This window comes from Pseudopodoces humilis, chromosome 1 (assembly GCF_049639895.1).
Source record: "Pseudopodoces humilis isolate 2021_Gansu_Grassland_sample_001 chromosome 1, ASM4963989v1, whole genome shotgun sequence".
NCBI lineage: Eukaryota > Metazoa > Chordata > Aves > Passeriformes > Paridae > Pseudopodoces > Pseudopodoces humilis.
The window spans coordinates 5,435,068-5,451,001 of NC_142200.1; the positions used below are offsets into that span (position 1 = coordinate 5,435,068).

General features: G+C 37.1%; 1 protein-coding gene across 1 annotated transcript in view; it reads left to right on the forward strand.

Annotated features, from left to right (window-relative positions):
• FAM135B (family with sequence similarity 135 member B) overlaps positions 1–5,249 on the forward strand; it is a 245,759-nt gene extending 240,510 nt beyond the window's left edge. Inside the window, exons 19-22 of the mRNA XM_005516890.3 lie at positions 254–405; positions 1,196–1,306; positions 3,608–3,721; positions 5,044–5,249. Coding sequence (XP_005516947.2) covers positions 254–405; positions 1,196–1,306; positions 3,608–3,721; positions 5,044–5,249 — 583 coding nt within the window. The remainder of the gene's footprint in view (positions 1–253; positions 406–1,195; positions 1,307–3,607; positions 3,722–5,043) is intronic.
• Positions 5,250–15,934: the final 10,685 nt, after the last annotated feature.

Genomic DNA, 15,934 nt, shown 5'->3' on the forward strand with positions numbered 1-15,934 from the left:
ATCCTAAAGTGCCTTGTGTCAAAAGCCATTGAATCAGTGAGATTAATTTTTACATTCTTATAAATGAGAATGAAGGAGGAAGATTCTTATGGAAGAGAATCTTGTCAGCTGAAAAAACATTAAATGATAACTAAAGGATCTTACTGAAAGCCCTGACAGAGTCCTTCCTCCAGAGCCATTTGTGCCATCCTTACATTTATTTAAAAAAACACAGATGGGTTTTGTATTAATGTAATTTTTTCTTCCCCAACAGTTTTATTGGACATTCCCTTGGTAATGTCATCATTCGATCTGTACTAACTCGGCCCAGGTTTCGCTATTACCTCAACAAGTTACACACCTTCCTGTCCCTCTCTGGGCCTCACCTGGGAACCCTCTACAACAACAGCACTTTGGTTAGCACAGGTAAGAGTTGAAGGGAAAGCTTTGACTGGGTGTGGTCCGTGGCAGAGTGCATGAGAGGGCAGCAAGCGGAGGTAGGAATTTACAGTGGCACCACTTGTATCTTGAAGTTCTGGGAAATATTTGCTAAAGATTTTGAACCCAAACAGAAAAAATTACAATTTCAGTATCTACCAGGTCCATCATATTGTTCCCTGGAAAGTTCAGGGCTGTGCAGCAGTGGGAGATGAACTTGTTTCCACTTAGTCTCCCATTTCTCCTCTTCTGCAAATAAAGAGAGGCATCTTCACAGCTGAAAAAGATACATTATTATGGAAATGGAATGTCCCACTTTTCAGTCTTCCTGAGTGTTTTCCTATTGCCATGAGACAACCACAGAATCGTAGAATAGTTTGGGTTGGAAGGGACTTTAAAGATCACTTACGTACACCCCTGCCATGAACAGGGACATTTTCAATCAAATCAGTTTGCTCCAAGCCTTTTCCCACCTGACTTGGATAATTTCCAGGGATGAGACATCTACCACCTCTCTGGGAAACTTCTTCCAGTGTCTCACCACTCTCATTGTAAAGAATTCCTTCTTTATGTGTAGTCTAAATGTACCCTCTTTTAGTTTATAACTGTTGCCTCAATCCCATGACACCCTTATACTTTTCTCCCTGTTGATTAGGCACAAAAGAACAAACTAGGCTTCTATTAAATGACAGTGCTATCCTTACTGTAGGCACATGTCTTTAATTCTCCTGCTTCACAACTTACAAAGGGTAAAAATATGCACCAACTTTCACTCCAGGTCTGTGGCTAATGCAGAAGTTGAAAAAGTCAGGGTCACTTTTGCAACTGACCTTCAGGGACAACGCAGACCTGCGCAAGTGTTTTCTCTATCAGCTCAGCCAAAAAACGGGTGAGTAGGGCTTGATGTCCTTTGTAAATACCAAGGGCTACTCCATTGGCTTGTGCTGGTTTGGGCTATTCTCCAGGGAGTAAAGGAAATCTGCATTTCGTCAAAGAATTTTCTTTAAATAGGCTTTTTAGAAGGGCTGCCCTGTCTAAAAACTAATATCAATTTAATATGTGCATTTTTCCTGTGAAAGTTATCAGATAATGTCTTTGCCAAAGTGTTAGCATTAAATAAGACCTTTGTGGTACAGTAAATATGCACCTAAGTTTATATTCTGCAGGCAAGAAACATCATTCTTGACAGACCATCATTGCTTAATTTATGCTATGAGAAGAAAACCATTTTTCCTTTTTTATTATTTTTTTGTAAGTTTAACATCTCTTGTCTATAGGAAATATGACTCTGTGTGATGAAGAGCAAATTTTATTCATGTCTGTTCTGACAATTCTGTACTACAGAGAGAGATGTATGGCCTCACACTAGAAAAATTATGTCTGAATAGAGAATCGTTTCCCTGTTCTTTAGTCTGTCATGAATAAATTAAATAAATCAGGCTTTTCTTAAGAAAAGAAAGCAAGCATGATCCTTCTGTTGAAGTAGTTGTTTTATTTTAAGAGTTACTTTTAATATTGTGTGTGAGCAAACTGGTGCTAGTATGTAGTGACAAGGTCATTACTTGATATTTAATTCTTCTCATGCTTTTGTATGCTGCTAATAGGAAGCAAAGACTATGTTAATACGAATAGAACATCTAAATCTTACAGATAAGACTACATAACTCAATCAATGACAGGAAGTTGATGTAAATTGGTGTTATTGGGATTTTCCCTTTGATCCCCTAGTTCTTATTTCCACAGAATACAGTTGATGACTACTTTACTACTGTCAAGTTAAAATGAAATTGGGTCTACATAAAAATCTCATATTTTAACTTCCCAAGCAATGAATTCCCAAGCATGTGTAGTGAGTCAAAGTGATTTGCTTCTTGTTAGCTTGGTAGACTGGAGATATAAGAAGCTATACATGGAGGTGTTGTCCCTGAAAATGGAGAAAGCAGAAATTTAAATGTGGAGAGTTGTCTGTAAAGTCAGAATCATCTGGGTAGATGCTTAGGCAAAATATCCAAAGATGGAGATATGTCCATATGTGAAGGTATGAGCTGGCATACTGATTCAATACAGAGATGTCCCTACTCTGGCACCCTTCTCCCAAAAGAGGTGGGGAGAACCTACAGAAGGAGAAATGCCAAGAGCAGTGTTGTGCCTAACACCCACTGGGGCTTCTCCTACCTTTGACTTCAGATCAAAGTTGCAAACTCAGTTGGTTTGACTGCAAAAGAGAAAATGAATAACACCTTGAGTCAGGTTTTGGAAAGGCAGCCAGGAGGACTTTTCACTGTGGTGCTGATGGTCAGATTTTCCATGAAAGTCTAGAAATCATAGTTGTGGAATCATAGAGGCATGGATGTTCCTTCAAGTTCATCTGGTTCTGATCCCCCTGCAACAGGCAGTGACCTTCCACTAGACCAGGTAGCTAAAACCCCATCCAACCTGGCTCTGGTTCTGGACCACTTTCCCATAAGAGGGAGGGAAAGATGAAGGATGAACTCACAGCTCTTCTGTGTTCAGGATATTCTCTGCTCATGTAGGTTACATCATCAGTGTCCATTTTCTCACTTTTCTGTTAAATATGGGTAAAAGGGCACTCAAGAGAACATAGACAGGTCAAACAGCAGGAGCTCATCAGTGGCCCCATTAACTCCAAGGAAGAGGGAGGATTTGGGTTTTTAGCTGATATACCAGAAGTGTGGATTTGTCAAATGACTGCTCCATGCAGGGACTGGATGGACCTTAACACTGACTCTACACCAATGTAACAGTATGATATTATAGCAATTCTTTCTCCTTATCTCTACTTCATTTTTAATAATTTTTTGTGTTATTTTTGAACTTGATCCTGTTTAGAGGTATAAATATTTGCAACAATAAGGTTGTAATAAAAGTTTTGGGTTTTTTTTCAAGAATAAAGTTTTAATAAAAGTATTTTTTTTACAGACAGTTCTTACTTTTCCCTTTTGACATAAAATTAACCTGTGTGAGTGTTGATAAATTCACAGAAGCAACAGAAATGTGTTTGAGCTGTTATGAATCTTTCTACTATTGTGTTGCATATTTTAATAATTATCATATATTTTGCACTGTAGATTTTCAAAAGCCTTTGAAAATGAAATAGTCATGCTGACACTGTATTAATTTTTGTCTTTGTGCTTAATTCTGATTATTTTACTTCATATGTTTGCCACAGGTCTTCAGTATTTTAAAAACGTTGTGTTAGTGGCCTCACCCCAAGACAGATACGTACCTTTTCATTCAGCAAGAATAGAAATGTGCAAAAATGCACTTAAGGACAGACACACAGGTATGTTTAAGATCCTTTATATATTCCCAAGGCTGTGGAAGAATTGCATTTCTGTGCAACTGAGGCCATTACATTAGAAGGGTTTTTCATCAACATGATGAAAACTCAAATGTTTATTTGATAAGGAGGAAAGTGTTCGCTTCCCACAGGAAATTACTGAAATCAATAAAAGAAGCTTTTTGAGAAGCTCTTTGCCTGATGAAAACAAATTTCAATCAGGTCATAATCAAAGCTTTTTTACTGCTTCCTCCCCTTCCCTCTAATTTTATTTTTTTTAAAGTGATAATAGAACTAGCTCTTGACAATGTTTTTCTGTAGTCTAATGCTTTACTTGTATTGTCTCCTTTTTTACACATAATGGAATCTTTCTCAACACATCCAAACTAAGGGGGTTTTCCCTTTGTTTCCAATAGTGTTTGAATGATTGTAGTATAATTTAATGGACAGATCTAAAATAATTTTGTCTTGTAATAAAAATTTGTAAAACACATCAGGACTCACATCACCAGAGGCCCTCCTATGAGCTCAGGCTGTGTGTATTTCTTTTTGTTATTAGCAGTTTTCTTCATTTATAACATTTTTTATGGCTTCAGTTTGATACCACATCCAGGAATAATGTTCAGTGCAATTTCATCCCCATTTCACACATGTGATTACCTAGAAATGGAGATACTTTTGGAAGCAGAAAGAGACACACAGGCCCAATAATCAGCATGGGGCTCTTCCTTAGGTAACATCTCTTTCTATCCCAACTCAGACATGAATTAAAAGGAAATTCTTCAATTCACCTACAGTGGTTGTTCCTCAGGGACATGTTTGACCTAGCAGGAGCCAGCTCAGTACATTTATCAATACATCAGATAATTTATCTGTAAATATTTCCTGAGCCATTGTTTCTGCCCCAATAAACACCTCAGCTATCTCTACATGATGCCTTTCCTGCATTAGAATCCTCAGAGAAGCACAAGTGGACTTGTGTCCTGCCAGATCCTCTCAGATTTGAATTCATAGGCAGTGTGAGTCCAACACCACTCCCCTAAAAGAAAAACTAGCATTTTCTTCACTGACAGAGGAAGGGCTGAGGATGTCCCAGGCCTCATGCTAAGAAGCTTCAGCAGATCCCTCCTTGTGGCCAGTGCCTCCATTAGATGAACATCACTCTGGCACCAGGCAAATCTTTGAACTGGACTGCTGTCTCTTACATTTATTTTGGCCTTGCTTCCATTTTCCCTCTCACCATGACTGTAATTCATTTATACTGGAAGAAAAGAGATGATCTGGGAGCTTTGGCGTGTAGGTGTGATATCTCAACTCTTTTTCAGGTCCTGTTTATGCAGAAATGATCAACAACCTGCTCCAGCCTTTGATTGGGGCCAAGGACTGCACTTTGATCAGACACAACGTGTTCCATTCTCTGCCTAACACCGCCAACACGTTGATAGGCCGGGCTGCCCACATTGCCGTGCTGGACTCTGAACTTTTCCTGGAGAAGTTTTTCCTCGTGGCAGGACTCAACTACTTCAAATAGTGCCTGAAGTATGGGGTAACAGAGGCCAACCTTTCCATTGAGTGGAGGAGACTCCCTTAGCCAAAGGAGTGCAGTGTTAGAAATGAGATCAGGTGGGACTTTCAAACTTTCCATTTCCATTTCTCTTTCAGAGAACAAAGTGCTATGGCTTTAAGGCATTCAAGCTTCCAAGTATTGGTGCTTTTGGAAGAAATAAATATTCCTCTTCAGTTTCTATGTTTATTGTCCACATAAAGACATGAGCCACTTGTGAAGTACAGAATCAGAATAGGAGGTTAATTCTCTAAATGTGATTGGACCAATATAATTCCCATTTCTCCTGAATATTAAACCAGGAACTTGTCTGTCTTTGATTTGCTGCTTATTTATGTATTAATGAACCTCTGCATTTGTAGCTCTTCTGGGGTAGTTAACACACAAGGAAACAAGTGTATGTGAACTCAGGTTAAAACCTTCTTTGTGATGAACTGAGAAGTCTGAAAACCATACATGAAAGATTCAGTATTTCTGTTTGTTGGAAGAAAATATTTGGATAGTTCCATACTGGTAATAATTTGTAACATACAAATTGTACATTCAAATAATGGAAAGGAGTAAAATATTTTACATACAATGAACAAATAATGATATTTGTCTTTAAAAAGAAACCCCAGCTTTCGTTTGGGAAGAATTTAATTCAAGTTAGAAGCTGCCAAACAAAGAGGACTACATTGGATTACTTGTAAAATATCAGTGGCATCTGTTAATATTTCTTCTGTTTACATTTATAGAGGATCATAGCTGACTGTCTTTGTTATAACCTTAAAGGAACAATTTTTACGTTTACATTTGTATCTAAGTCCATTTGTCCCAATTTTTTTTTTAAAAAATTTTTACACTGATACAGAATTCAAAATCTAGCCAGTTATACCCTTGAAAACCCCAGACATTTGGAAAAAACCAAAAAAACCAGGATGGAGATATATAATGGTAAGGATTGTGGAAAGTTTTAAAAAATATAAAGATGTCTTAAGATCCTCTGCAATACTCTCTAAATGCTAAATGTCTAAAGTGACAAATTTCAATAACTTTATGCACATTTTCATGACATTTTGAAAACTTTTCAATGTCACAGGAGTTTTTTAGATAAAAGAAAGTGAATAATTCTTCACAATTATTTTTCTTTGGAAGTCAGGCAATTTTTAATGCAAATACAATTTGTTTAAAAATACAAATGAAAAGTCTCTATATCTTCTAGCAGTGACTGTAAAAAAATCACAAAGTTGGGTTTAGGTGTCAAGACTCCTACCAGTGAAATAAGATCAAGATGTTGCAGATTTGTGAAATAGAATACAAAATGAAAACAAAAAAAACCATCATAACCAAAGGGAAATATTTGTACTTGCAAAAAGTAAAAATATTTTTTTCTCAAAAGAAAAAAAGTGAAAAACTTACACAAAATGAGTTCAAGAAAAGAGATTTTGCAGACTGGCAAATGCTGGTAAAGGAAAAAAATGCATGTTTTCAAAACAGTAAAGAGAAAGAAGGTATATACCAAAGGGTGAGATTAAACCACCTGAAAAGGAGTATTACACATAAAAATCTTGTGCAATCATAGAGGCAGAAATCATATGGGAACAATTCCATGGTGTGATTCAATGTTGACAATTTTCTTAAACAATACCTCAGTACTTGAATTAAATAGGTAGATACTATTGTGTTTCTCTCTCTCTTTTTTTCTTCCTTCCTTACAGATTGACTGTTAAATGTTAGCAGTCAGTTTTACCCAGTTAACAAATTAATTCTATCAAAAAACCTATGGTTTCCACCTCTGGCTTGGGAATTCTTTCTCACTTTTTGGCCTCAGCAGTCTAGTTCCAGCTGCACTGACATACCACAACTTACTTCTTCCTCAATAAATTGTTTAGAGAATTTTAAATAAAATGGGACATGGAGGTCGAGCTGTTAGACAGTGCAGAACTCTTGAGCCAGGACTAGTACTTCTGTGAGGAAAACCAGGAAAGAAATCAATCTCTAACTATAAACAACAACAAAAGTGTGCTGTATGAGGGTCTGGTCCACTTGTAGAAAATGCTCAGTAGTCTGCAAACTGAAATTCTGAAAACCATTTAGAAAGAAGTGACTTCACACCTATGTACATGTCTGCTCTGTGTGTGTACATAGCCTGTACAAGGAAGTTTGCTTCTTTGCAGGTGTCACACACCAACTCTCAGAGTCCTGAGTCTGACAACAAACCAGTGTAGCTGTTCTTACACTCAGATGGGAGGTCCTTGCTTTGCCTTGTGCGTTGGACAGCATTCCCAGCCCTCTGTTTGCATCACCCTGAGAGAATGGACACAGGAAAAGGTCTCTGCATTGCTGCAGGAGCTGGTGGGCTTTTCCATATGTTCACTTTGACATTCTGTACTCCTACCAGTGCTCTGACTGATGAGTTAATATACCTAAAGGTGTCAGTGTTCCTATCCATACAGAATTCTTTGATGGCTCAGTCTGATTTCAGACTTGGAGTTGGATTGTTTATAGACTTGGATCAGGTCCACCTAACTTACATCTTGTGGGGAATGGAAGAAAGCTCCTGTGGAACCTCAGAAAAATCTGGGAAGCTTCATTCCTGTTAAATGCTAAGACAGATTTTATCTTCCTTTTACTGGCAGAACATTGTGGGATATATTGGCAGTAGCAGTCTAGTTGAGCTTCCATTTTAAGTTTCTCAGAATAGCCTCCCTCACTACTTCTTCTTTTATTCTTTTTAATGGGATGTTGCCCCTCAATACTATAAATGCACTCAATTATGTAGATTATACTGCAAAGAAATCTACATTTTCATTATAATACAAATAATATCTAAATTTTTTGACTTCCTCAAAGAATAGTAATCAGCATGGACTTATTTTCAGATTTGTATTTATGTGGAAAGAAATATACAGCAAGAATTACCTTCATAAAAGTTAGCAAGGTCAGTGCACAGTTAGCATCTTTGTTTCTGTCACAACCTTTGGAATTTCAATATATTGTCTTTTCACATTAATATTTTTAAAATTAATTTAAGTACATTTGCAGTATTTCTGCAAGGATTTTCCCTGCAATCTGCACACCTCACCTTTGGCTTCCTCTTTCTGTAGGGGCAGGGCTTAAACTCTTCAGTGAAGCTCTCACATTCATAGAGGATAAAAGAGTTTTTCAAGACTTTGTACAGAGGAGGGGAAAACCTGGGGCTTTTTTGTAGCTTGTCAATATTAGGATCAGCTGTATTTGAAGTGAAGCTCCCTTCAGTTCTGAGGGATTCTGTAGTAAAGTAAAAAACAAGGCCAGCATTCCAAGGTTTTTTTTTAGCATCTGCAAAGCTTAAAACTAACAAGGAGGATCTCCACCAGGCAAAGTGCATTTGGCTGTTGAGGTTTTCCAATGTCAGAGGTGAAGTTCTTGCCCAAATGAGCAAGTTCTCTGGAAGGAAAGGTGATGGCCCATGTGCAGAAAAAGAGGAGCAGAGCCAGATCTCAAGGCTTTGAAAGACAAAGACAGAGGGATAGAAGAAAGAAAAGATGTTCCTGAAGCAGACTCTTACATTTAAGAGGGCTGACATTAACTCTTTTAAAAGATTTGAAGAACCTGAAAACAGTGCAGTTATAACAATTCAGTGGATATCTATAATTCTATTATCATGTCTTTATTAATAGCTGGATTTCTTTTTCTCCAGTATTCTGGGTGTTCTAGAGCCCATTGCTCCACACTTTTAAAAGAATTTAATATCTTCTGAAATTGATTTTTTATTTTTAAAGTATAGATGGAGTAAAATTACAATATTGACTAAATGTGTGTAGATGAGGGACAGAGGAGTGAGTTCTTTCTGCATCTGGGCTGAGGATTTTCAAGGAGCTGGTTATAAATCTCCTAGAAAATGAGAATCTAGTCTCCTGGATCCTCTGGAATTTTTTCTTCTTGGAGAATTCTACAATTTGTCCTATTTAATTTCATCACCTGATTTGTACTTAAATATTTGTTGCAAAATGAATTTGTTCTACTAAAATAAAATCTTAATTTCTGTCTGTAATCAGTGAAGAGAGGTAGGTACTACTGAGAGTGATCCTGTTTTCTGCTTTGGTGACATTCAGGGTTATTTACCTCTGTTCCTTGTCCAGGGAACTTATTATAAGACTCACTTTCTGAGTGTCTAAGACATAGACAGAAACTGGGGGCTTGGAATTTGTGGACTGAATGACATCCTCAGTTTTTGATACTTGGGTGCAGGTTTTGACTGCACACCTTGACCAAAAACAAACATTGAACATATGAATAAGGTTCCTTTAAAATCTGGCAGAAATGGGTTTTTTTCCAGCCTCCAATGAATGTTCATTTTCTCTTTAATGAAATTCAAGATTTGTTTTCAAAATCACTGACAACAGAGGAAACTGAATTTTTTTAGCTGCAAAGGATAATTTTCTAAAGACTTGAAACCTTAGCACAGAGCTTTGGAATTACCTACACAAATTCTGAGCACTCTTTTACTTAAAGCATTTCAGAAATATCCTCTGACCAATCCTCTTCACTGTTCCCTTGCCAGAAAAGAGCCACACTTGAGAGAGAAAGCTATCACATGGAAACTGGAAATTCAAGCAAGTTTTCATTAGAATTTGTAGTTTTCTTTGGTGCTTTTGCATGTTAAAAATTTAAAAAAAAGTTCTCTTGCATTCTACCTCTGCACTGAAAACAGCTGAGTGGTGATGAAGGAGATAGATGAGAACTTGTAATAACAGGGTTAGACTCTTGTGAAGGCTTATGCAAATATCCCATAAAATTTAATGTGTAATGAATAATCATGGAGGATTTCTGAGGTAGTCTCAGCATGCCAATATGTGTCAGCCTAGCTGAATTATTATTTTCTTTGTGGACTTAAATTTCCATTTATAAATTATCAACAGAACAGCCTAACATATTTCACTCCAGCTGGTTATTTAGATGCTAAAGGTCATGTCCATAGAGAATTCTTAAAGAGTGTTTTGTTTTTTTTAATACATATGCTCAGCAATTTTGATAGTTAATGTTATCTAATTGAAAGATTCTAGCTAAATTTACCCCCTCCACCAAATTTTCAATGTTTATTTAATCAATGAATTGTTTTCAATTTATAATCCAGTATAAATACAGGTCTCTTGGAGTTAGTGTTCATCTTCTTTAATGCAGTTGTTTTATGGCTGTAGTACCACAGTCTCAGGACAAATAATCACTGAATTAAAAATTAGACCATTAATGTTTGGAGCAATGAAATTCATAGTGGGGAGCTTGTTTAGCTGCTGTTCACTCTGGTTTTGTTTTGCCTTTTGGGTCAAACATAACCACAGCAAGATTGTGCCCCTGGCTCTGTTCATGGTTCCCTTAATTTGCTGCTCCTTTTAGATGCCTAAATTGCCTTAAACTACTGTTCTGCTTTGTCCAGACATTCCCATATTTGCTTGGTCACCTTTCCATGACCTGACTGCATCTCCTCCATATTCTGTGAAGTCAGTGCAGACAGGGATTCACAAATGTATCCAGCACTGCCATCCCATTTATCCAGGAGAGGGACATCGTGCTCACACATTCATTCCAGTCAGTTTTCTCAGCCCTTTATGAAGACTGCTATGAACCTATCCAGACATGTTACAGACAACAGAATATTTTGTTTCAGAGGGAACAGCTGGAAGTATCCCTGTATAATTCCTGTTCAAAGCAGGATTATCATGAGCCTCCTGGTAAGGTCAGATATATATTTGTCTTGCTGGATATTGAAAACATCTGGTGATGGATTTACTAGAGCTACTCTGGAATACCTTCTCAGCTGCTCTATATCACTCCCAGGGAAAACAACCAAGCAAACAACAACAACAACAACAAATTTTTAAAAATCCAATTTAAACTTTCTGAGCTGCAGCTTCTTTCCGTTAAATTTTTTTTTTATCCCACCTTTTATTCCATGGGGTTGATCTTGCTTCTGGTACAGTTGCAACTTCCTTTTCCATGCTTTCAGACAGCTCTTTGTCACTTGGTGTCTTTTGTGCCAGGCTAGACAAGCCTAACTCAGTCTGCCCTCAGAAGCTGTGTGCTCAGACCCCTCACCATCTTGGCGATCTTTTATTGGGCTCCATCCAGTTTCTCATTGTTGAACTGGGTTTAAGAGGCACCAGGAACTGACCAACTTCATTGGATGGTAGCTCTGGTGCAGAGCCTTTTTCCTGCTCAGGAGGGCCTCTGACTGCTGGCACTCATCACATCCTCTCCCTGTCTGAGGCTCTAATCCAAAGAGCTGGAGCTGTTCTCCTGGTGCCACAACTGGAATCTTCCAGCCCCCTATGAATTAATCTTTACTTTGGGCACAGATAGTGAGGAAGCCTAATGTGACCACAGTGGCTGCTGTTTCTTCTCTAATTTAGGAAGACTGTATAATACATCTGCACTTGCCCAAGAGAAATCCATGCACTGAATAGAAATGCTTATGAGAACTGTTTAATCAGTGTTTAACAGTTAGAATGCTTGAAATGCAGATGAGCCAGGCATTCCCCTCATAGGATAAAAGCATAAAGAATAAATATGTATAAACTCTTCTTATGTAAAAGGTCAGACTAAATTAACTTCTGCTACAACCTTGAGACTTGATTTCTCTGCTTTTGAAAATTCAATTCTCCACTTTCATCCAAAGTGCTGCAAGATGCTCTCATCTGAGTAGCAACCTAACCACATCTGTCTGAAATGGATTTGCACACATGTGTATATGTTCCATGAGTCCAATGTCTATATATTAATTGCATGGAACTTCATGTCTTCAAGTATCTTCTGCCTCTTCAAATATGAAACTGTGATACAGTGAACTCTTACTCAATCCATCATGCCTTTCAGTCTTTGAAAGGTATCAGCTACAAACACAAACAACTTATCCAGAGGAACAAAAAAAGATGCCTTCTCCACAAAAAAGTCCAGTCTTCAGTAATTCTCTTTTATTTTAGAGTGGATGGTTGGAATATTGTGATGGCCTAGCTTTTTTATGCATCTTGTAAATAGGGTTACACTAATAAGTATAACAGCTTTTGGTGCTGAAAACTCCCATATTTAAAGCAACTAATTTAAGAAGTTTATCATTCCTTCCTGAAAGCATAAGTGCTATTAGGAATGTACCTGTCCCAGCCCCCAGGACACTTAGTCTTTCCTACTTTTATAAGGATAATACTATGTGCATCATTCCCAGCTGTGCAAAGAGGCCAAGGCATTTCTGATACTATAAAATATGCAGGTACCTGCATGGGAAAGGCTGAGTGGGAACACTTTTAATGTAAAATGAGTTATCACTTTCAGCAAAAATGCTAATATAAAGTATAGTTCTTGTATGTCACCTCTGCCATATGATATATACCTTAAATCCATATGTACACAGCAAGTGTCTTCTCCCATAGGAACTGTGTTATTCCCATAAGAGGTGAACCTGTGTTCCCATACACAGTGTATATTTACCATTCCACACCACACTCAGGGGGAAGCTGGTGGTGATCATTCAGGTTCCTGTTGCTTTTTTTCTTGGTTATCCTCCAGAGCCCCTGTGAAGGAGCCATTTCTTGGCTTCATCCTCCTCATTGGAGAGAGGTTGTTTTGTGCAGTGATTTGTCAATCTCTTGGCACACCATTAGCTGACTAAGCTTATCTCAGCACTCCTGAGTTTGATGTGTGTTATCTACCACCCCCATGGTTTTCGTGGTCAATGCAATGTGTCAAACTGAGCTGCCCTGTCTCCTGAGACAGGAAGCTTGTCATCATCTTTTAATTTTCCTTGACATCCATCCTCTTCAACCAAGCATTCATTTTTTAAGCTGGTAGATCAATGATTTATCAGCTTTGACACTCTTCTTACTAATTTTAGCATTCTATATATTTGACTATGCATCCAGTTTGGGAAATTAGCTATTCTTTCTGCACTTAAATCTTCTTATGAAATATGAAGGAGATCAGGAAAGAAATCTAGACAATTCATGGTATTCCTTTCCAACTACAAATGCAAACAAAACCCACACCACTGAAAACTCACTAGTATTTGTAGAGTATTGCATGTTCATTTTCTCTGTTTTGCCAAGAAAAAATATACATTGATATTTTGTCCCATTCCTTTTTGGGTCTCCAGGTGAGTCAGAGTCTAGATCTAGCTCTGACAGACTGAGGAGAAGGCAAAGATAAACCCTCCTCCTGTCTAGGATGTGACAGGACTATACCCCACAGAGATGTCAGTAATGACAGAGAAATCAACAAGAACACCTTCCAAAATTCTATCCAATTCATCAAAATAAATCTCTCCAGAATATTACTGGATTTTGGGAAAAAGTATCAGGTCAAAACACAGATCAGCATATTTCAAAACACAAAGTTCAGAAGTAAACTTAAAATTATGTTGATAATTTTCTACTTGGATTTGTCTCTAATAAGATTCCTTAAAAGTGGAACAGTTTAACTTAAAACTTGTTTTCTTGGACTTGAACAATGAATCTATTTATTATTGTCTTAGACTCTGGCATCAATCATTTTTATAACTCCCCTAAAATATACTCAAGTCCTTTAAAAAAATAAAAAATCTGATTTTGAATCTCTGTCTTTCAATTATGTTTAGACAATTAGCCACAGCATCTGAGACAGCAGAAAATTAAACTTTCTCTATATACAGAATTACCTTCAATGAACAGTAGAAGCCTTAAGTAGGAATGACTTGTCTATTGGGAGATCTTCTTTCTTGTTTGGAGGAAGTTTATGTTGATGAGTCTAATTTAGCCAATAAAGAAAGTAGGTGAATTTTGTTCTCTTTCTTAGCCCTCTGTTCCATGCTGAAAATTCAGACACTTAAAATTAAGCATTCTAGTTTGTGTTGCAAACAAAACACGTCTCTAGGCAGGTTTTGATGTCTTATTTTTCCCTGTATGCAATGTACAAATACAGTTACTCTGGTTTTGACATTAGAACCATATTCTTGGTTTAAGTATTGTGAACCTTAATGACTCTCTCTTCAAAATGTGTTAAAATTGTACCTCTTAAAATCAGACTTTGACTTTTTAATAGTTAAAGCTAACAATGGCAGCAGAAGTAACCACATTTTTATGGTATCTATTCAAATGGAACATCTTACTCTGCTGGATTAATTCACAGTTCAATGGTGACACCTAAAATCAGACCTTCATTGTTCCTCAGCTGACAGGAGCATAGCTCTGTGAAGATCCTTATGCTGTGTTTCAATGAGTTACCTTTTACTTATTTTATTAAATATTAAGAAAATACCTCTTGGAATTAAACCCTACTGTTTCCTGTAAATAATTAGCTCTGAACGTGGTTTTCTGTATGCACACTGTTACCATTTCTTGTTAACAAAGGCAAGGCTACAAAGAAATAAAATGTTTTGAGGTTTTTTGTCAGATAAGCAACTGCCAAATACTATTGGGCTGAGTTTCAAATGAGCAATTTCAACTTGAGGCATTTCAAATTTATGGGATTTTTAGTCATAAAAAAACTATACAAAATATAGAGGTTGGCCCCTGAACTTGATAACCATTTGTACTCTTGCAAAATGGATGCAAAATACTAGCATTGGATTCATGCCCATGTTTGTGCACCCGAGCTGCAAAGCAAAGCATCAAAGATATATCCTTCTCCAAGTTCTTCCTTTGGGGCTGATTGTTCAGGGCAAGCAATATGCATGATATAACTGGTGCATGTAACAGTAACTACAACATTCTGCAAATTTGAATTTATACAGCAATTTGATATTGAGGCTGAACTTTGCAGATGAGTACTCTATGGTATTTTTAATTATAACCCTTTCTGTGGTCTGAATATGAGTACAGCTGATTCCATCATGTGACACTTGAGGTTGGACTTTCAAATGAGACATTATTATATTTGATTGAGGTAGTTATGTTTCTCAAGAATTATTTCAAATCATATAGAAGAGGCAATAATTAGAGTTTGAGAGCTTAGAAAATCTGTATTTTATTTTCTTTAAGGCACCAAGATTTACAACACGTGCTCTGTCTGCCTCTGTCTAATTTACTTCCCTTTCCCTAATGAACATTTGTCAACTGCCACACACTTCAATTTTCTTTAACTATGTCTGTCAAGATTTAAGTGAGACTTACATCAAAAAACCAAAACTAATCTCACTAAGAGGAAACATGTGAAGTTGAGTCAATTCTGTGATATTTTAGGGAAAACAGAAATGCAAATCAATTTTCTTGGAATGTAGGTTCAGACTCAACAGCATTCACAAAGTCTTTATTAAAGGTCTGATCCTGAGAAATGCTGGTCAAAGGCACTCTTGGTATAATGGACCAAATCTGCAAGTGAATTGACCTGGTGAAGAGCTTTACACAGATACAAGATCTTAACAAATGGCTACCAGCAGCATCCATAGCATCTCAAAGTCAGACTACCACAAGATAACAAATGTTCTGGGTTCTTTTTAAGGCCAATTTTCCAGTTGGTCAAATGTGTTTTAAAAGTAATGTCTTTTAAGACAAATGCAGACCTCTCCAAGGGATCAAGTCAATGGATTACTGTGGACAGATCCTTATAGGTTAAGGGAAAGGGCTTTTAATTTTTAAATCTACTACTTTGAATCATGACCATAGAAAAAAGCTGAAGAAATCTGACATGGTCCCTTGTATAAATAAGATCATGAATGTAAAGCT